At 38.1% G+C, this 27,305-nt stretch overlaps 1 protein-coding gene across 2 annotated transcripts in view; it reads right to left on the minus strand.

Annotated features, from left to right (window-relative positions):
* Positions 1 to 3,772: 3,772 nt before the first annotated feature.
* CACNA1I (calcium voltage-gated channel subunit alpha1 I) overlaps positions 3,773 to 27,305 on the minus strand; it is a 175,465-nt gene continuing 151,932 nt past the window's right edge. The window contains exons 28-35 of one of the 2 annotated variants that reach the window (XM_087968294.1): positions 26,615 to 26,693; positions 24,138 to 24,259; positions 22,472 to 22,792; positions 21,725 to 21,871; positions 13,368 to 13,478; positions 11,945 to 12,110; positions 10,691 to 10,839; positions 3,773 to 10,078 (exon numbers count right to left, since the gene is read on the minus strand). In XM_087968294.1, the coding sequence (XP_087824420.1) occupies positions 9,371 to 10,078; positions 10,691 to 10,839; positions 11,945 to 12,110; positions 13,368 to 13,478; positions 21,725 to 21,871; positions 22,472 to 22,792; positions 24,138 to 24,259; positions 26,615 to 26,693 (1,803 nt within the window). In that variant the 3' untranslated portion in view covers positions 3,773 to 9,370. The remainder of the gene's footprint in view (positions 10,079 to 10,690; positions 10,840 to 11,944; positions 12,111 to 13,367; positions 13,479 to 21,724; positions 21,872 to 22,471; positions 22,793 to 24,137; positions 24,260 to 26,614; positions 26,694 to 27,305) is intronic. The other variant, XM_087968295.1, reaches the window with a different exon arrangement.

Here is a 27,305-nt window from a genome sequence, read left to right on the forward strand (position 1 = left end):
CTTTCTTGCCCTCCCTCCCTCCCTCCCTCCCTCCCCCCTTCCTTTCCTTCCTTGAGTCACACACACACACACACACACACACACACACACACCTTTTCTGGGAAGAACTTATTGGGCAAACTCCAGAGCAGCGAGCAGTGGGACGATGAAGAAAGAAGCAGCCCCAGAACATCCATCCACCCTCCCTTTCAAAGCACATGGGCAGGGGCGGTGGAGGCGAGTGGGGGTGCCCAAGGCAGGGAGAGCTTTCTCTGCTGCGCTGGGGCTGTGGCTGCGGCTGTGGCTGAGGGGCGGCAGAGGCAGCGGCAGGGGTGCCCCAAAGGCAGGGAGAAAGCGAACGGAAAGCCTTTCTGTTCGCTTTCTCTGCTGCGCTGGGGCTGGGGCTGAGGGGGTGGTGGTGGCAGGAGCCCCAAAAGGTAGGGAGCGCTTTCTCTGCTGTGCTGGGGCTGGAGCTGAGGGGGTGGCGGAGGCAGCAGCGGGGATGCCCCAAAAGGTAGGGAGAAAGTGAACGGAAAGCCTTTCCGTTCGCTTTCTCTGCTGCACTGGCGCTGGGGCTAAGGGGATGGCGGCGGGTGGGGGTGCCCCGAAAGGCAAGGAGAGCTTTCTCTGCTGCACTGGGGCTGGGGCTGAGAGGGGCGGCAGGGGCAGGTGGGGGTGCCTCCAAAGGGAGGCCAAAGGGAGGAACTCTTGGGGCTGCTTCCCATAGCCATGCTGTGGCCGCTGCTGTCCCCCCTGCCCTCTGGACTGGCCCAAAAAAGATGCCCCACCTTGGCCTCCTCTTGTCCGGAAAGTCCCGGGTGGTGGTGGGAGGCCCGGAAAGGCCCTGGGCAGTGGGGGGAGGCCCAGAAAGGACCCGGGGTGAGTGAGGGCCTAGCGTGACGCAGGCTTACCTGTGAGCAGGTCAAGCAGATCAGGGCTGCTCAGTTGGGGTGCAGGCACCATGTGGGGAAGTCAAGTTAGGCAAGCCACGAAGGGCACAGTGTGCCACATAGGAAGGGAGGAATGACTGGGTGGGGCAAGCAGTGGGCGGGTGAGCTGCACAAGCATCAGGTGGGTGGGGCAACTGAGTGACTGGGGCATGACCAGCCAGAAGTTGCTACCAGTTCTGTGACCCATGCCAAATTCTTGCTACTGGGTCACCAGAACTGGTGCGAACTCGCTGAATACCACCTCTGGTATGTTTGTATTGTTGTCAGTTGCAAATGAGGAGAGACCATATAAAGAGAGCAAAATCTCACACAACATTTGCTACTCAGTTTAGTTCTGTTAGAGTTAAAATTGGGAAATTTAACAAGTGCAACATTAAACAATGTGATAGAATGCTATAGGCCTGATAGAAAAGAGTGAAGATGTTGAATTTGGCTTTAATATACAAGATATTCTCAAAATAATTACAGATTTGAAAAAAGTGGTTTTTGTCCAATAGCATCTGGGAGATTTTAAAAAAGTAGTTTTCCAGTAGAAAAAAAGTAGGCTTAGTCTGACAATTCTCATGGAAGAAAAAAGAAAAGCAAGTAATAGTAAAGCTGTAGGTTCTTGCAAAAGCAATCTGAATATGCTCTCTCTAAATAAATAGGGAGTAATTACCATAGTAATTTGGGTTAATATGTAGCCCCCAAATCAGTTATACTTAACAATTCAGTTCTTTAAATTTACGATGTAATTCTTCAGTTAAAAAAAATGTTAAAATAGGTATATTTGGGTGAATATACAAAGAAAATTATTAGTGTAAATAATGTTCAGAAATACACGACATTTAGAAATGCTTGCATATATTGTAAATAAAACCTGTGCAACCATATGGATATTTTTCACTGTAAATATGTAAAAAGTTTTAACCATTCAGAAAACATTTAAGATTGGAAAAAATGAAAAATTAAGAAATTAAATGCATTGATTCTTCCATTGCTGTTTCCATCTTTTAACCCATAACAACTCATAACAGAGATCTATGTTACTATTCAAGGAGATGGTTAGTCAAAGTAAAATAGGAGAAAGATAAATGCATCGTAAGAAATTAAAGCCTTCTATTCAGGGGTGGGCTTCAAAAATTTTAACAACCGGTTCTGTGGGCGTGGCTTAGGTGGTGGGCATGGCTTGGTGGTCATGTGACTGGGTGGACATGGCTTGGTGGTCATGTTATTGGCTGGGTGTGGCCAACTCAATATCACATCAAGGCACGCATCTCCTCGCCTGGCCTCTCATGACTGTGGGGATGCTACAACAGTCGTAAGTGTGAAAAACAGTCATAAGTCACTTTTTTCAGTGCCATTGTAACTTTGAATAGTCACTCCACACAAGCAAAGTACCAGCAAAGGAGGGGAAAAAACCTCCAGAGACGTTCCTGAGACAGGAAGTCTAGTCTTGCCAAGAATGTAATAAGGGTTAATGGAGAGGCAGTTTCTGTAAGCAACACCAGAATGTTTCCTTCCTGCCTTCCTTACAGGATTAGGCCAGTAATTTCTTCTAACAACCGGTTCTCCGAACTGCTTAGAATGTTAACAACCAGTTCTAGCGAATAGGTGCGAACTGGTAGAATCCCACCCCTGCTTCTATTCCTTAATAATCAGCAAGTGCATTCTTTTTTCATTTTTCTGGAGTAAAGATCTGACTATTCTCTGATTAAGAAAAGAGTGAAATGCACCTCTTTTTGATTTAGATGGATTTAATTCTGGAAGTACTGCTCCTTATTAATTCAGCAGGCCTTAAGAAATTCATCAGCAAACTCCATGCTGCATTTTCATCATCAGCAATCATCTACACCACGGGTGTCAAACTCATGGTGTCACATTGCCATCACATGACTTTTCATGACGTTTTTCCCATTCACGGAGCTGGGGTGGGTGTGGCATGCATGTGATGCATCCGGCCCGCGGGCTGCCAGATTGACACCCGATACACAATGTACATACATTCAAATTGTCAGATTCAACGTTTTTAGGAAGAATAAAGGCTTTAAGCTTTATGTGCAATTTAAAACAGCTTGCAAACCTAGGCAATTGTTTAGGTTTAAACTGCATGTGATTGTGAATAGATGTGAATAGAGCACTAAGTCTTCCCATACGTTGCTTAACCAGGCAAGCAGATTGATGTTCCCCATATTTTGTCTAATGTTTTATAAAACATTTTATAGATTGAAAGCAAAAATATTCAGTTCTAAATCAAAGATGTGACCCAGTGTTGAAAAGTCCAAAGACCTAAAAAGATGAAACATTGAAAGATGTTAAATGTTTCTTACCTTAATGCAGAAAATATTCACTATTCACTGAGCTAAATAGGAGCTAAAGAATCATTCCACTAAAAACATTAGGGGAACAACCTTTTTAAAATTTTCACAATCACTGAGAGGAGTCCTCCTTACTTCCTATATTTACTCCACATGCATATGGATTTTGCTCAACTTATGAGCTGGAGTTTGGCATGCTTGCATCTGCTTTATTCAAGTTAAAACTATCCATGGTGATTGCTTGATAGCTTTCTTTGTAACTTATAGGGCTCATAAATGGCCAGAAAAAAAAGGGTAGCTGAGCTTTTAAAATTTTGCTTCTGGTTCAGCTGTTCAATCCCCATCAAAAACTAATAGACTCTGCTACCTAACTTTCTCTAAACCTGAAGAAGCCACCTTCAGACAACTTATTTCAATTGTTAATATGCTGGAAAAACTCATCCCTTCCCTTCTGCAGTTTAAGTAGGAGAGCCATTAATTCCCGGAAATAAAGCAAATCGCCATCCTCTGAAGAGCAGGAAAACAAATGACACCAGATTACAACAATTTTTGTCAAAAGGCAATACTTTAATCTTCAAAACTTTCTACACAAAGTGCAATTGTCTATTGTGGGTTTTTTTTTTTTAAATTTCATTTACCGAGGAAGAATTGCAATGAAACTTCCTCCTAATGAGGTTTCTGTGACTGAAGAGATTCTAAAATGAACACAGAAACAGAGAGGGGCTGCAGAGACTTTTGGAAATCCCCATTAAAGGGACTGGACTAAAGAGCCACTGAAGGAAATAAAACCAACTAGGTATAAACAGTTTTTTTTCCTCAACACCCAATTCTCAAATATGGCATGGAAGCCTTGTTCTAAGTTAATATGCACAGAGAGCCAATTTTGTTGCATTTTAATAACTTCTCTCTGGGAAGAATAGATATTTCCTCTTTTTTCTTCAAAACCATTAGTAAATAATTAAAAGCAAGAGACAAAATATTCTCTAAAGATAACTTCGTCTTCAGTTGCCATAGTAACCAGCCTTTCCTAGGCTAAGCCAGATTTTTTTTTCTTTGCTTGTGTAGTGAAATAAAACATAAGCAAAAAGAATCCAGTTTTTGAAGGAAAAGTAGGATGTTGTTGATGACATGAAGATATCTCTGCTATCGTATGTTCAAATGATATACAATATAATGCAAACTACTTGGGACTTCTATTGTCATGAATAAGCAATAGCACCTTTAAAAAATAAAAATAAATATTACCTGCAACAAAGGCCAACATACATTCTACAGTTCACAACTGAAATTATTAATTTTTTCAATTAGTTCTATTCATTTCCTGCATTTATAATTCAAGACATCTGCCTCATAGGCACACACTAAATTAAGAAGGCAATCTTGTATCTATTTGTGAGTAAGGAAAATTTCGCTTTAAATCTAGACATCTGGCTAAGCATCTTTGGATCACAAACAGAATCATCTTGCAATTCCCGGTAGAAAGAACCCCCCTACTTCTAAAAGTTTAAAATAAGTGATAAAGTGTCTGAAAACACAGACACACATTCAAACACAAAGGAGATGAGTCCAGAACCACAGAATTTGCTCAATTTGATTCAAGTCTACAACCATGAGAAAAATGCTTCTTGAAATATATGTTAGTATGAAACTGGCCAGAATGTTGAAGCATGTATATGTGATGTAGATGAGGAAGTCTTTTTTGTTGTGATGAGATTAGAATATCCTATCTGGAAACCACAGAGAAACTATGGCCCAGTATACTAGGTGGTCATCAGGAGGGATCAGTTTAGATGCTTGGTCACATGTAGAGCTCAATGCCTAAAGTGTGGCAAGTATTCTCTCCCTTCTCCAAGTTTTCCTGAAGATCTGGTCCTCATATTACAGAAAAGTTTTCTACAGTGGGAAACGCTATTGTACATGTGTCAGTTCCATATAAGTTGGAAACTAGGATTCAATGTGTTGTTAGCACTTTCATGCTAATGATTATTCAGGACACCTCCTTCTTTCATGAATTTCCATGTGATTTAAGATCAGATGTGAATTCTACATGCATTCTCTGAAGAAATTTGGCATGATTAAGGTATGAATTGGTATCTAGAATTATATCCCTGAAGATGAATTGGCCCCTGGTATCAGCAAAATGCTTCTCTAATTTTGTATGTGATAGGACTGATATTAAAATAGTTGTTGGGTGATCAAATCTTGGAATGCCACTGAGTATTACACACTCAGTTAATTGCTCAGTTAATAACATCCTAACAGAATATTAGTTCATTCTGTAAATTGCATCAGATTACAATGCATCTGTGGCCAAATCTAGGCTTATCCCCAACTTCTCATTGTTAGGAATATAATTTTATATTAATGTCATCAGATGTTATTATTCTTTAATTCAGGTTTGTTCTTTTTTTTAATGTAATCCAACTTAGAACTTTAACAGAAAGTAATTTAATTTTGTGTTCTTAAATATAATCTGCCCCAAGTTGTAAGACAATGTTTTCTCAAACATGAATGTTGGAGACCCATCACCCCAACACTGTTGGAAAATGAAACTTAAATGTGATAAAACATACATAGGATTGGACTCTATAGTGACACACATTTCAGAGCTGTCATACTGTCCGTAGGTCACTTTTAGGGCTCTATAAATAACATATTACATAAAATTATATACTGTCCAGTCAAAATGAAAATTGCAGTATAAACCTGATGCAGGAACAAAATTGTGGTCAGGGAGGAATTGTGGTCTCTCTTCTCTTGTGAAAGCCTTCAGAGTTTTGATCACTTCCAATCCTACACAAGCTCCCAGCTCCTTTTCATTACTATCTTCCTATCTTTTTAAGACTACATTTGTCCAAATCACAGACTGTGCAAACACTTTCTATGCATGTAAGTTTTCTTTTTGGTCTCTCGACTCTTCAAGTACAATTAAGCACAAATTCAATGTCAAACATTCAGCTCACATCATGACAATCTGAAACAATGCTGGCAACACATACAAATGAGAAAGTTATATTAGTTATATAACTTACATTCCCATACATCTGAGCAGACAGGATCCCATCAGAACATGAAATTCCTATCTACTATTGGAAAAGATTTACACAGCTCTTTTGGCTGGCAGACTGAAACTGCAGTACCTTGGTTGGTTTCTGCATTGCAGCTAAAGTTATCATTTAACTGCTTTGCCATAACTGCAAATAGTCACTGAGTTATGATAAACAGAAATAACTGGGTCTGCAGATGGAGTAGTGACAAAGCTCATTTCAGTTTTTTCCTATGCATTGATATGGATGGCTTCCTTGTCCTTTCAAAAAAACATTTAAGAGATCTGCTTTTTTTACCCATCATTTCTGCTTCATAAAGAAGAAGCAGAAAGCATGCTACAAGCTACTGTGCATGTGTACACGCACCCACAGATGCACACACAAAACATTTAAAATTAGGACTATTATTGCTTTATTAATGTAGACCTTGATCCTTCTCTGAAGCAGTCAGGAACTCCTTCCTTCTTTTCTGCATTAGTCACTCTTCATTTCAGTTTTGTAGTCTCTAAAAACACACTCATTACTTTTCAAGAGATGCATTCATCATGATTTCATCTCCTGCCTATTGTAACATATTTGGTATTCATTGACTCATTACACTAAAAGCAAAGCAGCCATCTGATGTACAAATCAGCGTTGCCATGTCTTCTAAAATTATCTGCTAAAGTCATTAATGTTGAAAGGCTCTTGATGCTGAGCCCAAGTGTGTAAAGGTCGGTTATTAAATCAAATGTGACTGGCTCAATTTTTCAGGGCAAAGATATACTTCAGTTCCAGGGAGAAGTCCCCTCTCCCTCCCGCCTCCCACATTTCCAATTTTGGGATATGGACTGAGCCTCTCATGGAAGATGAGCAAATTTCAAGGAAGGGAGATTTCCTGTTAACATTTTTTCCCCAGAGCACTTTAAATCAGTTACCAACTTTCAGTCAGTCCTTGCCTGGATCCGTCCTTAAGAGTACTTCAATCTACAGCAACAAACTACCAAATAGAATACTTTCATGCTGTGGAAAACCTTCAACTGCCCATTTCTGTATATCATAGCCCAGTCCAAGTCATTTAAGTTGACAGATTTTTTGAAGTATCAATAACAAAATAATTTGGGAATTATACCTATGATTATTGAATTCTTGCCTTGACATAGAAAATGATAGCATTTTCAGAAGCCAGGCTTTCTGCTTGATGGCTTGGCTAATAGTGGAAACATTATGATAAAAAGGTATCTTGAAAGTGACCGAGTTGCTGAAAATGTGGTTTATTGTGAGAATGATCCCAGATGTCATATAACTGAGCAAGTTTCAGCTATCCAGTCTTCTGCCTCTAACACTCCATCCTCCATATACAGCCATGCATACACATCCTCCCTTAAGGCCAAATAACACATGACATTAAATAGATAGTATGCTGTTATTCTAAAAGAGAAAATAGCATCTGGATCATAATTAGGAGAACAGTATTTTCTCCAGTGCCACTCTATTCATGAAACTATTGCTTGGCTTAAAAGAGATGCTCTCACTGATGCTAATTCCCTTTTCATTTCAAATAACAGCTCCCACATGTGTGAAATGGAATTCTTCTCAGGAATATAGTACAATTCACTGCCTCCCAATCTAGTAATGGATTTGATAGAGATTTCTGGATTTATTTTCTCCTTTTATGTTATGGTTCCAGTCTTGCTTCTCCCATTCTAGCAATTATTTATAATTTCAAAAAGTTACTTGCAGTGTCAAATCATGACATGCAGCTTGGCCTGATTGTCAGTAAAAAAAAAATGCTAATCAATTGTTTTGCATTCTTAGAATGGCTGGAGGCATCTCATCTGACACTATTTAAGGGATGTTCCCTTAACTTAGCTAAGAAAGCCATGAAAGGCATTATTGTGTTCTTTTCTTATGGAAACATAGAAATGGTTCTGGAAGGATCAAAATAACAGGCCTATGTTGGATACAATCAGCTTGTTACACTTCTTCCTCATTCTCTAGCTTTTTTTTCCCCCTTTCAATATATTTGTAAAAAATAGCATACCTTTCTTCAGAGATACTTTTTGCGCCCCTGGGCTTCTAAAATAGAATTTTTCCCACAAATATTGAATAGTAAACAAAATAAACTACAAATCCCAATCCCTAAGCAGTACAAAGTGCTTTTCCCAATGTAGCTTTCTTTCTAAATCCTCCCCCAAACAAACAAACAAACAAAGCACAAATCAATGAAAATCAGAGCACCGAGTAATTTGCCATGTGGCTTCTGCTTTTACTTCCTGGTTCTTTCCATTACCCTGTGGCAACTAAAACTTCCCAAGGGTATCCAACTGGGGAAGGCCACCTAGAGCTTTCAATCCTACACAGCCCACATCGACTTTTCTATAGGATGTGTTCACGTTTAAGGAGTCTGAGAATTTCACTGATGCTACCTGAGGAGTTTAACAAAGCTGTGCTTCAGATGCTGTTGCACCCCCTCGAAGTATCTCCAAAGAGTATCTTCATATAACTAGCTCCCCACCCTCCTGCCAAGATGTGGATCATAGTTTTTACTACTACCACCATCACGACCCCACAAAACACAACACAAATTATGCAATTTTGCTTGAAAGAGGTACCCAAGCCCTAAAAATTTCATTTTAAAGTTATTTTTCCCAAGACCCTGCTCTTTTCATACTCAGCACTTTCTGGAAGTCCTAAGCTCTCTGTAAAAAAAATAAATAAATCATTCTATATATCTGTACATATATATTTGTATATGCAGAGGGCTAAATAGCTGCATCCAGCCAGCTAGTTATTTGGTTGGAGTGTCTTCTTCACCCTCTTAACTATACCCCACTGTCATCTTTGCAGAGGTAGTGGCACCCTGCAAATGTGGGATGTTCTGATATTGCTATCACTCTCTCAAGTCTCTGAGGTATGGTACAAAAGTCTTGTTTTCCACACATACACACAAGCGGACACACATACACACGTGCACACATACAGACATACATATTTATATTTTGTGTGGTTGCTTTTTTCCTTTTCCACAGTCCTCTCATTGGGAACTGCTGTTAGGAAGTGGCAGCCAGAACAAGCCTCTTTCACATTTCATTCTTCCTCCCTGCCACAGGGAGACTCATCTATGTCTCTTGCTGACTCTGGTCCCCAGCTGCAGCTCAGAAGGAACTGGGGGTGTGTGGTCTGGAGTCCCAATTTTGTCTAAGTCCCCTGGTACATCACCCTCTCTCGGAGAAGGGCTGTTCTTGCAGAAGTCTGTCACCCAAGATGGCATGGATAAAAAACCCCTTGGGTCAACTGAGTAGAACTGCTTGGCTTCATTTGCTGCAGAACTCCGTGAAGAAGAGTTGGCATGGAGACTGCTGGTGCTGTTGCACTTCTTCACAAGTGCCAGAGCTTGAGATGGAGGTGGTGGTGAAAAGAGAGAAGTCAGAGAGAAACTGCTGAAGGTCTCTGACTGCTCACTGCTGTTGCCTCCTCCCCTTAGGCTGCTCCCTATCCCTTCTTCATCAGAAGGGTCCATGGAATCATGATAAGTACAACCTGGGCTAGTGCTTCCTCCACTGCTGTGGCTCCGCTGGTGCCTCCTGATGTTCTGGAGAGTGAAGATGCCACGACCCCTTATGCTTTGCCTTCGGGAGGCAGGGGAAAGTGGGACCACCAAAGCTTTTTGGGTGGCTGCTGGAACTGGGCATAATACTACTGGGAGATCTAGGGTGCACTGGGGTGAGTCACTAAGGTTTAAACTGTCTTCCAGTGTGGTCTGCAAGCTGCCTTCTGAGCTATTGCTCCTGACATCATCAAGGGAAGTGTCACTCTCCGTGGTCTGCAAGGCCAAGAAATAAAAACAAACAAAATCAGTCTTCATATTCAGCACAAAGGAACAGGGCATCAATTGCAATGTTATACATCAACTAACAAAAGCAGATGGTTATTCCTTGCCTCCACTTTCATCTGATAACACTAACCAGTTAATATGAGGACAAAGTTCTGATTCTTAGCTGTCTTAGCTGTCAGGCAGCAATATCAGCTGAGAACAATAGTGTGTTAACATCATTGCAAGGAACCTGGTTGACTAAAACATTTGTTTGGTGTTTCTTCTCATACCCAATATTAGCCATAAATACCCTGTTCTTCCATCACTGTCTTAAAATTTTCAGACACTTTTGGATATAAGGTCCACTCACACTCTCATTGTAGGTTTATTTAATAGCCAGGCCTCCTGGTTATTAGCATACATAGGTTTGATTAAAAGGCTCCCAATGTTATATAGGTAGGATTCATCCATTTTTTTAACCTGTATTGCATAATTTGGTATGCATATGAAGTTTATTTTAAATGGAGAACACAAAGTCTATTTCTCCTTCTGAAGCATTTTCTATATATGGTTCAACCTTGGTGGACATATGGGAGACAAAGTCATTATGGGAACACTTACCTGGTGAATAAGTGAGGAGTTTACATTTGGAGTTTGCAGTGAGGCCCAAGAAGCTTGCAGAGAGATTTTAGGAAGGTTGTCTGGACAAGATACTTTCTCCTGACTTGATAGTTTAGCAGAAATGGCTGGGAGAAAAAGCTCTGTTTCAACTGGCAACAGAGAATGGGGTGCAAAAAACAAGGGGGATTTGGTAGTTAGGAGAAAGATATAAAAAAAGAAGAAATTAAGTTTCCACTTTCCAGTTTTCTTATTGGGCAGAAATCTAAAAAGTCAATTTATGTTTAATGGGAAACCGAGAAAATCAAGCTACTTGCAATCATGCATTTTGCTCCTTCTCTTACAACCACAGTCTCTTCCTTTGGAAGCACTAATTCATTTTTCTCTTGGTTGGCACATCTAGCAAGGTGTAGCCAGCATCATCCAGCTCTATTGGCTAACATGTTTCCTATTCCCTGGATAATTTTCCCTAAGAGAACATAGTCAATAATTTGAGCACGGCCTTTAGTATTAGACAAATCAGCACTTGCCAGCCGAGCAGCATGAGGGATTTTGGCAATGTTTCAGGTTTTTCTTCACATACATCAGGGTTGCACTTTGAAATCTCATTTGTTTAAAATGTAAAATAATTCTAGTTAATTCTAGTCATGAGACTTGAAAGTTGTTCTAGTCATGTCTCACAATAACTTATTTCATAGGGTTATTATAAGATAAGAGGCAGGAGCTATCTATGCTGCCCTCATGATTTTTGAAAAACAATGGGAAAATAAACAAATTAACACTAGAATGATCAGAAGGGTGAGTTTAGACACTGACTTAAGAGGACTTTTAAAACACAGATGAACATATGGGAAAATGACCTTACAAAATTATGAAGTTAATGCTTGCCTTTAATCCATGACTACAGATAACATATGAAACATATTGCAGAGTTTCCAACTCAGTGTCTTTCAAATATGTCTCCAGCTATTGTCCCTGATGAAAATATTGGACCCATTTGGAATATACTCAATTGAAAAAGGATGATGTATTGTGTTAAATAATGTATATCTGTATACAGTGCCATTTTCTATTCCTAGATCAGTGAGTGAAAAAAAAAAAACCTTTGGCAAACATCAATTTCTTCATAACTATGTTGCTTATAACTCATGTATTTTTCATGTCTATATCTGAATACACCCCATTAACACGAAAGAGCTCCAAGTAACTATCTCTTGGTACCATATTAGTTCAGGTCAACTCTGTGGCATTGCCTACCTTCATTGGTCTCATTGTTTAGCCAAGACTGAGCTCGACTGAAAGGGATTTTTTCCATTTCATACTGCTGGCTTTCTGGAAGCAAAGAAGGTCCTGTATTTGTTAAAGGGAAGAGACATTCTTCCAAGCCTGTATTCCTTGTAGAATTAGGGCTGTCTTCACCATCCTAGTCAGAATAAAGATATTTGTCTCATGAAGCTTCATAAAAAGGAAACAAGATTATTTAAATAAGGGGAAACTTTGCAAGGTTGAAAAAATGGGCTGCAATATCTACCTGATACAATGTCAGAGGGCATTAGCACTATGTGTCATTCCCCATGGGCATTTAACCATGAAATGAATGTGCCCTGTTAAATTATTTATTCTGTTCCCTCACCATGGTATTGTTTTCATTTTAGCCATTCTGTGGCAGCATAATCAGATGACTATCCAGAACCTCTTGAACACTTCAATCTTGCACAAATATGTTACTGGGGCTCTTGTTACTCTTCTCTGTCAACTTTCTTTTTCCTCCTTTGGGAAAAAAAAAGCAGGCAAAGAAGACAACTCTATGGGTAGCTTCTTATGGCCTGCTAAACAATTCATTGTTTGGCCCTGAGAACAGCCTAATAAAGCCAGAAAAGTTGTCACATGCCACTCCACAGATCAGATATTTGATGAGCTTCAGAAACTACCAGGACTGTGACTGGCGGATGGATTCCCAAGAGAATTGTAAAATAGAAATGCCAACAGAGAATTTAACCAATTGCTTTTCTAACATGCCAAAACAAAATCTATAGAGGAGGAGAGGGACCAGCAGTCAGAACACAAACTTTTATGTTATGCAGGTTTAGTTTTCAGCTAGCTCACAGAGGATTGATAACACTTTAACTGATATGTATCAGAGCTTTATTCTTGACTGAGGTAATTCGCTTTATACATTTCAGTAATTGACTTCCCTTATTGAAAAAGTTCTGGTGGAAAATGAAAAAGTTCCTTATGCGCATATGGACTTCATGTTTTATGAAAGAATCTGTATCAGGAATAATATGATGAAACAAGTAGGGGTAAGCATGCTCCCCTTGTTATGGCCCTATGAGCTTAGTATGGTCTTAAATATTAAGTTTTAGTACTGTTCCAGAAGCTCTAAAACTTTATAGTTTTAAGATTCCAATGTTTGTACACTTGTGTGAAATGGACCCATTCTATGCAGCCATCAATGTCAGTTCATCCCAATAAAACAAGATAAACAAAAAGTGTGCCCCCAGTTATTAAAAGTTTCATACAGTTGATATAGAGCATAGTAAATTAATTCAGAACATTTAAGAAAAAGTCAAATAGAAGTTTGTCATCCATCCATCCATCTACCTACCACCCACCACTCCCCTGACCTTGAAAAAATGGATTCGTTCAAAGGAAGGTAGTCCCTATATAAATAACTTACCTTTTCCTTAGGGTTTGGCTGCTCAGTGTTGGAACTATCTCCATCATCTCCTAGCAGGATAGAAGACTTATCAGAATTGAGCGACAAGGCCTCCATTTCAGCCAGCTGGATCTAAGGGGGGGTGGGTGAATTTCAGGAAAGAAGCTGTCAAATAACACTCTTAACAGTGTTACATCACTGTTAAGTCACATCACTTTAGAAAAGAGATGGAAGAGAAGGAAGAAGGTCATACTTGACATACTTTACAGAGCCTTAACTCAATTTTACATATCATGAAAAGATTCTTAGGGTGAGATGAGGATAAACAAAAATAAAATACACTTTTTGTGCATCTATGATGGACCATGTCATCTGAAGAATTCTCCATTTCATCTTCTGTGGAAGGAAAATAGAAAGCCTTTCAGTCTCACCAAGAGTGGCTCCATAATATATAATGTAAATTCAGTGTAACTGAATCTACATTAAGAGACTGAGAAATCTCTGAGAATTCCTAGAAGATAGTCTGGGCACCATTGAGAAAAGGCTTGCCTTGTCTTGGATAGCAGAGTTTATAATTTCCATCAACAGGCAGTTTATGGCTACAGTAAAGCCTTCAACAGTAGTAATCATGCAATTCATATGAAAATCATGTAGCTGTATGTCTTTTCTTTATTATTTTTCACCTACTTTTTACCTCTTGAGCTTAATTCCAACTTATGAATTTACTAGTTAGTGCTACTTACTAACACAAATTACTTATTTCCAACTGAAAAAAAGAAATCATTCTATTCCTTGTTATTATTCAACTTCTGTTTTTCTTTTCTTTTTAAACAAAATTCTATGTTATGATATTATAATATTCCTTAATTTCACATATCTGACTCAAATTGCTGGGTTTTAATTTTCTACCTACAACAAATAACCCCCCAACACCATTGGTCCATCTTCTTTAAATATCATCCCTTGATGAAGGGATGAAGGGATTCCCCCCCCCCCTTTCATTTTATTGGGTTACCTTCTCTTTTATTTTTCATTTTACCCAGCTTACTATTCGTCACTTTAAAAGTACTTTTTTTTTTCACTTAATGGCAGTCTCTAAGGAACTTTTGAACCTATTTTGGTATTTGCTCTTTCTTGGTTATTATTTTATCTCTATTATTATGACCTGATTTGAGAGATCCGTCAATAAAGTTCTGCTTTCCTGTATTTGTGCAGAATATTTTGCTAGTGTAAACAGTAGGAAAAAGTGACATGGAGAGCTGATGGCTTTGGACAGGATCTGTAACAGAATTAGTGGCAGTGCCAAATGTTAGGACTCCTTCAGACGACAGTTCATTTGGAATTAATGGAAGATATGACTGAAGTAGATTTCCAAAATGGTAATCCACTGTCATGATGTAATCTGTCACAAGGATATAATGATGGCAATCTTCACAGCACTAAAACCACAGTATTCCACGGAGGCTATCTTCTGAACTACTACTATTTGGAGCACTGTGGACACAATCCAGTGCCTAGTAATGTCAGCTTAAATGCCTTCAAGATCCACAGGATTAATGCATGCTTCTTAGTGTGCTAGATTGTGTCCAAGGATGGATAATATGGAAGTTTTTACCAAACACAGCCACCACTAATCATCTACACATTTAAAAAAGAAAAGAAAGCCAGCATCACATCACATCAAAACACAACACAACTACCAGCCACAATATCTGGGACATATTATACAAACACAAACTTTGTATGAATGACACCTCTAACTAATTTAGTAAACTATCATATGCCAAAGTGAACTTCACATGAAAACATACTTATTTGTTCCAGGAGTGATTTAGATACAACAAAAAAGCTGTAAGATTATTATTAATAGCCATCTCCAATTATTAATGGTAGAACACTTGATTAATGTTGCATTGTTACTTTGTAAGACATGAACTTTTTTTCTATTGAATACCAGGACAAAAAGAACACCCTAATAAAGTATAAAAGAAAACATCAAACTCAAATCTACAAACCTCCATTATAGATTAATAGATCATGTGAAGACAATTAGCCATTTTGTAGGCCTCCAGTATGAAGTCTAAATAAATTATTTAAAAAAGTTTTCTGACACCAACATTAAAATTAGAACAATACCAAGAAGAATAAAATATTACTTCAGTGAGAGTATTTGCACATTATAGACTGCCTAGACTACAGGATACTTAAATGTATTAAAATATATGAAAAGCCTAATTTCTGCAGAACAAAATTCATAGTTTCTTCTGTGATCATAGTTTCTTCAGATGAAAAGTTAATAGAATTAAACTAATTTATTTTCTTCTCAACTTATGTTTAAACATATCTGAATAATGGAAAACAAGATCTGTCTGCCACCTGTGATCAACTGATATTAAGAAGTGAGTTTCTGAAGCAAAATATAGTTAGAAATGTTGTAACTTTTTTCTAAATATGTTATTAAAATCAAGATTAAATTTTGCTTTAGTTTTCTCCTTGAATTATTAACACAAGGATATCACAAGACAGGAAAGGGAGTTGTATAGTTTGGTGACACTGGTAGATTTTGCTCTATGAGCTTTTAAAATTCAGAGTGATTTTTTTTCTCTATAATTCTTACACAGATTCAGATTTAGTGTCATTACAAATATTTTGGGATATATAACCACTTCTCACAAGCTAGCAATGCAGCTACAAATATTGAATGACTGAAAATATATTACTGAACCAAAACATGAAAAATGTGAAATAACATAAAGAGGTTTTTTTTAAAAAAGAAATTTATCAATTAAACCTAAAAGATGCTCATGTTTCAGCAAATTAAAAAATAGAAACGCTCACTGCTTGGACATAAATTACTTAACAAATCCCATTGTAATGACATACTCTGAATTATTTCAACAAAGGTTGCATGGATGAACACTAGTTAAACATATCCTTGATCACTATCCTATGTAAATGGTTTACAGCCATTATATAATCCTACTTGTTGTTTGAAAATGCCTATGGAAAATTGATTGAAAACAATGTACTGAATTATTTTGCTTGTGGGCTTTACAGATGTGAGGAAGTCTAACCCATCTAGAAGAAGGTACTCCAAAATGAAACTGGAAAAATGTAACAGTAAAGCTATATTGTTGCCAAGAAAACTATATGGATATAGCTAAAATATTTAGATAGGCTTGAGTGACAGATGATAAAATTCGCATATCGGAAGGCACTCTTCCAGTTACTGGGGAAGAATGTCAAACTTTTACTGTGTATGATGAACATGGATGGACCAGATCCAAAAGGAAATTTGGTGATAGTTATTGAAGATGGATTTCTTGTTTAGGAGGACTCACCATTAGAACCTGGAATGTGAGGTGCATGCACACAACAAAAATGAAATTACTGAAGTGGAAATAAAGTGTACTAAATAGGATACTGTATTTTAGGTATAGTTGAATTTTGGTGAATTGAATTAAATGATTATTTCTATTCAGGGCTTGCGACTATACAGGTGAAACTCGAAAAATGAGAATATCGTGAAAAAGTTTATTTATTTCAGTAATGCAACTTAAAAGGTGAAACTAATATATGAGATAGACTCATTACATGCAAAGAAGATAGTTCAAGCTGTGACTTGTCATAATTGAGATGATTATGGCTTACAGCTCATGAAAACCCCAAATCCACAATCTCAGAAAATTAGAATATTACATGCAATCAATAAAACAAGGATTGTACATAGAACAATATCGGACCTCTGAAAAGTATAAGCATGCAAATGTACTCAGTACTTGGTTTGGGCCCCTTTTGAAGCAATTACTGCCTCAATGTGGCGTGGCATGGAAGCTATCAGCCTGTGGCACTGCTGAGGTGTTATGGAAGACCAGGATGCTTCAATAGTGGCCTTCAGCTCTTCTGCATTGTTTGGTCTCATGTCTCTCATCTTTCTCTTAGCAATGCCCCATAGATGGGGTTCAGGTCAGGCGAGTTTGCTGGCCAATCAAGCACAGTAATCCCACGGTCTTGGAACGAGGTTTTGGTGCTTTTGGCAGTGTGGGCAGGTGCCAAGTCCTGCTGGAAAATGAAGTCAGCATCCCCATAAAGCTCGTCTGCGGAAGGAAGCATGAAGTGCTCCAAAATCTCCTGGTAGATGGCTGCGTTGATCCTGGACTTAATGAAGCACAGTGGACCAACACCAGCAGATGACATGGCTCCCCAAATCAACACAGACTGGAAACTTCACACTGGACTTCAAGCATCTTGTAGTGTGTGCCTCTCCATTCTTCCTCCAGACTCTGGGTCCTTGGTTTCAAATGAGATGCAAAAGTTGCTCTCATCAGAAAAGAGGACTTTGGATCACTGAGCAACAGACCAGGTCTGTTTTTCTTTACCCCAGGTAAGACGCTTCTGATGTTGTTTGTTGTTCAGGAGCATCTTGACAAGAGGAATACGACATTTGAAGCCCATGTCCAGGATCTGTCTGTATGTGGTGGCTCTTGATGCACTGACTCCAGCCTCTCCAGGCTGAGGTCATCCCTGCTGCTTGTGCACCTTTTTCTTCCACACTTTTCCCTTCCACATAACTTTCTATTAATGTGCTTTGATACAGCACTTTGGGAACATCCAACTTCTTTTGCAATTACCTTTTGAGGCTTTCCCTCCTTATGGAGGGTGTCAATGATGGTTTTCTGCACAACTGTCAGGTCAGCAGTCTTTCCCATGATTGTGATTCCTACTGAACCAGATTGAGAGATCATTTAAAGGCTCGGGAACCCTTTGCAGGTGTTATGGCTTAATTAGCTGATTAGAGTGGGACACTTTGAGCCTAGAATATTGAACCTTTTCACAATATTTTAATTTTCTGAGATTGTGGATTTGGGGTTTTCATGAGCTGTAAGCCATAATCATCTCAATTATGACACATCACAGCTTGAACTATCTTGCTCTGCATGTAATGAGTCTATCTCATATATTAGTTTCATCTTTTAAGTTGCATTACTGAAATAAATGAACTTTTGCACGATATTCTAATTTTTCGAGTTTCACCTGTAGCAACAATGGAGCAGCAAAAAAGGATATCATAATATATGGGTTTGCTACACTTTATAACAGGATAATATCTATTATACAAATGTGTGCACCTGCTACACATGTGATGGTGAAACATACTGAGAGATTCTGTAACAAATTGTAAGCAGCACTAAATCCAACATCAAAAGATGACCAAGTATTACTAATTGATGACTGGAATACAAAAGGGTCAACCAGCTTTCCATACAAGTGGTTATTAAAGCAAATAACAATACAACAATAACAACAACAAATTTTTTTGAAAGTAAAGCAAAGGATACAAAGAACAAAGGATAGCATTTTTAAACATGAAGGATGTACAACAACCAAACACAGAGTCAAATAAGAAATGACAAAGAATCAAGAATGTCAACATAGAAAAGAAATAGTAAGAAAATGATGATTAGGAGATACTTTTAAGAAGGCTAAATAAATCATAGGAGAATGTACAGTTTAGGTAGAAGTACTCAAGATTAATCCTGGAACGAATGAAGGCAAATAAGGTTAAAGGAAGATTGACAAATGCACATTGAAATAGTTTCTAAAAAGGCATGAGAAAAAAGGTGAGAAAATTTGGAGAGAGGACTTATACCAAAATGGACTCTACTAGAAAGTAAGTTACAAAAGATGAAGAGACAAGTGCTAACAGTGCTACATTAACAAATATACAATTAGCCCGTGAGGCCTAGATTTGTATATATACTGATTTGAAAGAAGAACGATACAAGAGGATGTGTAAATTACTTAATGCACTAATTCCCTGTGTAAGCAATATCTTCTTATGTTCTTATAAACAGAATCAAACATGGAGAGCAAATGCTAAATGGATAGACAGGTTTCAGGCAAGGCAGCAGCCTAAGAGATCTTCATGTAAGATGGATAAAAGGGTGAACAAGAGGAAGCCTTACCTTTGATTTATTGTCTATAGCAATGCCTGGATATGTGTTTATTAAAAGTAAAGATGGGCAGTGTGCTAAAGAATTAAGGAGTTTAGTTTGAGGAACGAATATAGTGCTATATTTAGACAAGTTCATGAAAGCTAAGTACATTTATATGATCAGAATATGAGCAGAATAATTAAATCAATTATCTTTCCAGCAGCATTGTATAGTTTTCAAATCGGGTACAAAGACAGAATGCTTTGGGACAGTGGATCTGGAGATAACAACTGAGGGTTTCAATCCATCCTGGATCTAATCAAGACTGACTCTTCCCTTGGGGTGATGTTCAGATCATCATGTGCATGTGATAGGAGTGGATGATAATCTAGAAATAACTGTATTTGTCAAGTAGACAAGGGAAGACAATGGAAAAGATTGAAGAACAGGCTCAGACTTTAGAGCAGGGCTGTCAAATTCCCGGCCTATGGGCCAGGTGTGTCACATACTGGCCACGTCCTTGCCTGGTTTAGTGAAGCGGGGAAAAGTCCTGGTATGTCATGTGATGCTGCCATGACAATGTGAGTTTGATGCCCCTGCTTTAGAGGAATATTCCTGAAAGAACTACAAGATAGATAAGCTAAAACAGCCATGCAATTGCCAGGAATGCAGCCCCATATAGAAGCACCTGTCACATTTATAATTTATAAATGCATTATGTATGAGTCATTTATAATGCATTTGGCAAGTTTTAGAAATATTTGTTATACTTTTTTTACATGATAAGATGCAAATTGTTACAGAAAGGGCATTGATAGAACATGGACTAGAGTCTCACATTCCATCAAAGCCAGCAGCCCAGGTTTGACACAAGAGTGCCAGGCAATGGATGAGCTCCTGTCCTAGCTGCAGCTCCTGTAAACCTAGCAGTTTGAAAGCATCCAAATGTGAGTGGATAAAAAGTAGGTATTACTTTGCTGGGAAAGTAACAATGCTCTGTGATGTCATGCTGGCCAAATGAACAGGGAAATGTCTTTGGACAGCGCTGGCTCAATGGCCTTGAAATGGAGATGAGCATCACCCCTTATAGTCGGCAACGACTAGCAAAATCAAATCTACAGGGACCCCTTACCTTTACAATGTCATGCCAAGTAAGCTATAAAAGTGGGGCAATGAGATGCAATGCATTGGACAGATATGTTGCTGGCATGAAGAGTTTCTTGGATTAAATAGTTTTTATCTTGGCAAGCTTTTTTTTTGACAGTATAGTAATTTAAGTAATGTTTGGGCTATACAAGTTAATGAAAGATGGATACACTGATACTTCAGGAAGGATTGAGGTACATAATTCTTTTGGGAGACTTGGATGGTAGTTTTGAAGGTCATTCCAGTTGCACTTGTGCATGCCTAACCACTTTGCTGGTGATTCCAATTTAAGGGTTGTCTATGCAGGCAAATAATTGAGACAGCCATGAAAGTCTTTTGAAGAAAGAGGCTTTCTTAATGCATTGAGTGCAGTGCTTTGCTCACATAACATGCATTATGAAGCCATAAAGGAAGGAATTGTAGTGGGAGATGGGGAAAATGTTATACTTACAACTGAATAAACACGATATTCTAAGATATTGCCAGCCTCCATGATTTAGACCAAGATATAAAATCTCTAGTTTTACTATCAGCCAAGTATTTACTAATGGGATTCTTGACTTGTGAACATTCAACTGGACTTCTCTGCCCTCTGAAATCTATGCAACTAAAACATTCACATTAATTGCAAAGAATTGACAAAGAATTATTCTATTAGCTAAGATATGCAAAAATGTTTGATTCAGGCTACCTAAGCTATAGTTCCTTACAATCATCACTCAACAGGAAATCTCTTTACTTCCATTTCCCAGACCTTCCACCAGCACAATTTAATTAAAAAGCCAAAGGTTCAAAACTAAAACAAAATAAAATTGTAGCCAGCATGTTAAAAACTTAAAGTGATTTTACCTTGAGCTATACTGTTTTAGAGTACTTAGATACCAGAAAACAGAGTTCCACTTAAAACTAAGCATATCATTTAAAAATACTCTCCAAATCTTGAAAACCATGGCACAACTCATTGTGTTCCTTTTACAAACCACTCTACAATATGCAAAACAGAATACTGTATTCTCTACAGAGCTAATACTGTATCTCATCTTTCATAATAATGAAAGTTTTTTTTTTCAGGTATCCTTGTCAATCTAGTGGTCTTTCCACTCATCCTTTGATTAACACAAATGTGCCTTTCCTCCTTTGAACTAGATGCCTTCAGGAAAGCATGTTAATGGCAAAAGGTATATCAAAATTATCTATAACCAGGAGACAATCCCAAGAAGACCTCGTGTTTAGTGTGCATGTGTGTGTTCTGAAAAGCATGGGATGTCCCCTCCCGTATCCTCGCACGCAGATTACCTCTTGCTTGTCATGGTTACACTTCTCGCACATGACCGGCGAGGAGTAATGATGGAAGACGGAGCCCGATAGGTTATCGATGATCATTAACTCCCCGTCGAAGGAGTCTTTAATTATTAAAGACACACTGTCCAGCCATAAGTTCTCCTAGGGGACAAGAAAGGGGGGAGGATGGGAGACATTATTTTAAGAACTCCATGTTTTGTTTGAGTGTTCTTTTGCATAATGTAGTTATCTTCTGCCACTTTCACTCATGCTGATTAATTCTGTGGTAAATAGTCACATCTGTGTACAGTCCTACAGAATATGAGTAAATGAGGCAGAATATAGCCCTACGCAATGATGTAAAATGAAGGGGTCAGATGGATATTGGGCAGAGAAGCACCACTGAAACTTGCTATAGAACCTCACAGGTGTTCCTCAAGATCTTAGGTAAAGAATTTTGTGTTTTGCCACTGTAGTTCCACTACTGTACTTTAGGCCTGCCTCATAGTATCTTTTTAAATTTTACTTTTCAACTTTTTACAAAATCCAGATTTCATTCTATTCAGCATTAATTGGTATTCTAAGTTCTGACTTCATGAGAATTTTTCAGAACTCCTAGCCTAGAACTGAATCTTTGCCAGTCACAGGTTGTTAAATATCCATTTTTCCATCATAACTCACTACACTCTTCTAAGCTAACTTTGTTCTCCCAAATTAATGCGCCAAAAACTTGCTAACAACAAGGAAAAATCCTCCGCCTACCTGTGCTGGAGAGTAACATGTCATGCATAGATGTCCTTCAGAGTCCTTTCTCCCACCTCCTCCATCTTGTCCAGGATTCAATGAGCTCGTGCTATGAGGGCACAATCCATGCGCCATCTCAAGCTCAATCTCAGCATCCATTTCTGCATCCTCCTGTGCTTCCTTGTTGCTGTCATCTAGGTGCTTCATAAGGACAGCTACTACAACATTGATGAGGACAAATTGGGCTGTGAGCACGAAGCTAACAAAGTAGAGTGGAGAGATGAACTGTAGGTTGCTCAGGCAGCTCCGATCATCATGAGTGCAGTCACGTAGTGTGTCCTTGAGGAATTAAGTTAGGCCAAAAAAGTGAAAAACAAAAAGAAAGGAAACCAAACAACTCCCCATACAACACATATACATGAGCACAAGACACAGAGAAAAGGGAGAAGTTATTTTAAAAACATGAAGACAAAAATTAGCTGCTTTTTCAATCAAAATATTTAAACAAGACTCCAGATTTTTGATGTATGGTATTTCTGGAAACAGAATTTTCTAACTCCAACCAGTACTTCATTCATTCTATCACTTTCTGGATCCACAAGAAATCTGTCAGATAGGTAAGTCCCAATTAACTACAAAATGATATCCGTTTTTATTTTAGCACACATGAATAGAAAATAATGCAGCAATGACATAATTATCCCTGTTCCATGTCCCAATATTCTGTTGAGACAGATCATTTTGTGCTTTGAGATATATATTTTATAGTACTGAGTATTTAATATGAAATGTGAATATTTTAGTGACTAGAGTCCATCGTGTCACTTTGTAGAGCCTACTTATGTGCATTTGATACTCTCCTACACTGGATCCAAATTAGGACAGATATGGGGTAGTGATCCTACTGAGCAAGATAATATGAGTGAGTATCTGCATGAAACAGAGACTTTATGCGGGTTGTCTTAGCCAAATCACAACGCATTTGTCCAAAGTGTTGGTCTAATTTTGTATTACTACAGTACTTAAAATCCATTTGCTACCAAAATGTTATATTTTAAACATTATTTTACGAGATGGTTCACTGTAGCTATCCCAGTGGAAGTGCCTTTTGAGGAAGCACATGAGTGCCTAGAAATTCTCTAGGGGCTCCAAGCAACTGCTCCAAATCTAAAAGCAGCTGAGGCTGTCTTATGGCCTTGAGGAACAGATTCACAGAGGCACTTGGTGTGTTATGCATCTCCCCAAATGATTTCCCAGGCTCAATATTCTTTAGCTTTAATGTAGCCATAAAAAGAATTGCATTGCCATTGCTCTTATATGATGCTTCAAGAGTGACAGTTTTTTAATGTGGTGTTTTAGTATTATACTATCCCTTCCCTCTTGCCTATTCAGGAATTCACACTCCATACAAGCTCTAAAAATATTGCAAAAATTCATCCCATCCCCCAAATGATGAGATAGATGTAACATGCCAGGTTCTGTCTATCATTATCAATAACATTCTAACACTTCTTGTAATACCGGGCATTTGCAGTCATTGATTGGATAGTTGCAACATAGAAATCACAATATATACAGTATGCTTTAAGCTCACTATAGAACCCTGTCAACTTTCCTTTTGTTTCCATTTCAGGACACTATTCATGACAGCACAAAACATGACTCCAGAAATGGCCCCAATTACCTTCATAATGCCATTCCAGTTGTCACCAGTGGAAACTTGGAAAAGTGTGAGGAAGGCCATTCCAAAATTCTCAAAGGTGGCATGGCGGCTCATTCCTTCACATGGGTTCTCATCATTGCATACTGGAAAGAAGGGGTTTTATACATGAAAAAATAGGCATGAAGCTGAGGTTTAAGATTTGAAAAGTCCGTTTATAAAATTTACACCTGTCTTTACAGTATATGCAAACCTAGATAGAAGAATGATCTAATTAACATATGATAACCTCTAAAAGAACCAGGATGAGAAGATATCTTTATATTTTTGCAAAATGCATCAACTCTTTCCTAATGTGTTCTATAATGTATACCAAGCTGATTTCAAATAATAATGTGTCTTATTTTCCACATATCTGCCTTATAACCACCTTCTCTTTCTCCAAATCTTATTTCTCTGTTGCTTTTAGATTACACTTATTAAAAAAATATGTTTCCTTGAAATTCATTAGCACGCATGTGTAATCAACAAATACGTTGTTAAAAGTAGGAAGAGTGACCAAAACAAATGACTGAACTTCCATTCAAATTCTAATTTATTTCAAGATTTATAAAGCTGTCAAATAACAATAACCCGATATAACATATAAATCAAACCTACACATAACAGAATAACCAAAAGGGGGGACTCTCAACTGGCTCCTAATGTCTAACAGAAGAGACAGGTCTTAATGGCTTTCCTAAAGGTTAGGAAAATGGGACCTGTTGTATGTCAGAGAGGGGGAAGGGGAGAGAGATAGTTTCAAGAACAGAAGCAACCACAGAAAAGCCACACCCTCTAGATTCCATAAGATGACAAAATTTAAAAGATGGAACCTGAGGCAGGTCCTCCCTGTGGAGAATGTGGAGCAGACAGATGTTCTTAGGAGAAGGTGGTTCCTCAAGGAACCTATACTATGTAAGGTTTTAAAATGATAACAATCACCTTGAAGCATACCAGAAGCCTATTGGAAACCAGCTAGGCTTGTAGAATAGTGGTCCGCATTGGCTTAATGAGATAATTCCCTGCGTTGCTACATTCTGGACCCACCGAAGCTTCCAGATGATTTTCAAGAGTAGCCCCGTGTGGAATGTGTTGCAATAGGCCAATTGGGAGGTGACCAAGGTATGAGTGACCATGAATGGGGCCAATGAGTGCAACTGGCAGATAAGGTACAGTTGTGTAAATGCAGCCTTGGCCACAGCTGCCACCTGCTCATCAAGCAGGAGCCCCCAGATTGCACACCAGGTCTGAATGGAATAATGTCACCCCATCCAGAATCAAATATGGAAATTTTGTAACTCCTGGAACTGGAGGACTCAAAGAGATCAGTAAATGACTCTTTCTGTTGCTTTCTCAGTGCACAAGCCAAAAAGTGGTTGAGAACAGAGTGAGGACAGAAGCAATTCAACAGAAAGAGGGAAATGATGAGGCAATCTGGTCCAATGTGATACGTAAGTTTATTTCATACATGTTTACTTCAATTATTGCAAAATCTGGCCATTATCACCAAAGGCAAATGGGTTATAAAGAAATGAATTAAAGCTATTATAACTATAAAGGTTTGGGCCTGGGTTTCTGAAAAGTAGGTTATAAAATGGGATTTGATGGTGAAGACCAATTAACTCCTTGTTCCTTGATTATTATTATCATTTAACTGTTTTAAAATAAACTATGCTTAAAAGACAAAGAGATGGATTTTTCTTGAAATAATTATCCTTAATAATCTCCCATGTTACAAATGTTTTATAACCATCTGACAAAACAAAGACATAAGGAAAGCACAGTAGGTGTTATAAAGAAAAATATAGATGAGGGGTCCCTTCTAATGATAAAAAAACAGAAATTCTATTCCTTTTCAATATTAGAAATGCCTTGAAGATTAAGAAAATAAAATTGTTTGTCTCTGAAGAAGTTGGAAGAAAAACACGAATTGCCCGCAGACATTAAATAATTATCTATCTTGCACAGTATCAATGGAAACAATTAGACTAACCATGGGCAATATGCAAGAGGAATCCCTGTCATGCTAAATTTCTTAATGATGAAAACAGTCAGAAATATACCCAGATCATTCAGCTAAAATGAAACATATTATTGTAGTTTTCTATGTATGGCAGCCATGAACTGTAAATTACAAAGGACAGTCCCTTATTTGAAGATTGTGTGATATGAATGACTGTCCATTTGGAATCCAGTTTAAAAATATACAAAAAAGGAGAGCAGAGCCTTTGAAGTTTCCCCTTAAACAGTCACCCAGAGAACAGAGCAAGCAGGCATGTATGTATGCAAATTATCTAATTACTGTCCTCAAAGTGCATTAGATTTCTATTTAAATCATAGGAATTATTTCTAAGTTAGCATACTATTTTGGTAATTCCTCCCTCTGTGTGGGTGTGATGTAATTGGTGTTGGCAATTCCACCTTTCCTCCATGACACACCTTTATCCTGGAAAACTTACCAAGTTTGCCAAAAAGCTCCACTCCTAGAGCAGCATAGATGAAAAAAAGGAGCATGAAGAGGAGTCCAAGATTACCAACCTGTAAGTAAATCAAATTAATGTCAAATAATTCATAGGATCCACAAGATAAAAAAGACCCTATTTTGAAAAAAGGGAAAAGAGACAGAACACATGAATTAGCACAATTGGCAGCTCAAATGTTCACCAGGATCAGATATCATTGAGCAATTCAAAGCATGCTTAAATGAAGTTGGAAAAAGAACCTTAACATAATCCTGAAATTTATATTTGACATGCAACATGCAGTTCCAGAGGTTCCACAGCACAAAAGGTTTGGGTGAAAGTCCATCAAAAGTTGTTACCAAATTATAAATTTTAATGTGATAAGGAAAAAATAAATAAATGAAAATTAATATGAAATTAAGTCAAATTTAATTTTTGATGTTGAAGAGAGAACAATAAATTGAACAATAAATAGCTAACTGAACTCTTCATGTGTGGATAACATTATTTTGAAAGGTGGGCTTCCTTGGTAGCTTCTTATAAAACAGCTCCCCAAAATGAATAACATGCAGTTTTCAGAAGCCCATCACATGTACCTGTCTGCTAGATATTGTGGTTGACAGGCTGAGCATCAGGTGGTTACACACTTTCACATGGAAACACACACCAAATAGACATAAAACCAAAG

This window comes from Notechis scutatus, chromosome 6, assembly GCF_049901735.1.
Source record: "Notechis scutatus isolate UNSWTSFEM ecotype Mainland chromosome 6, rNotScu1.2, whole genome shotgun sequence".
Taxonomy (NCBI): domain Eukaryota; kingdom Metazoa; phylum Chordata; class Lepidosauria; order Squamata; family Elapidae; genus Notechis; species Notechis scutatus.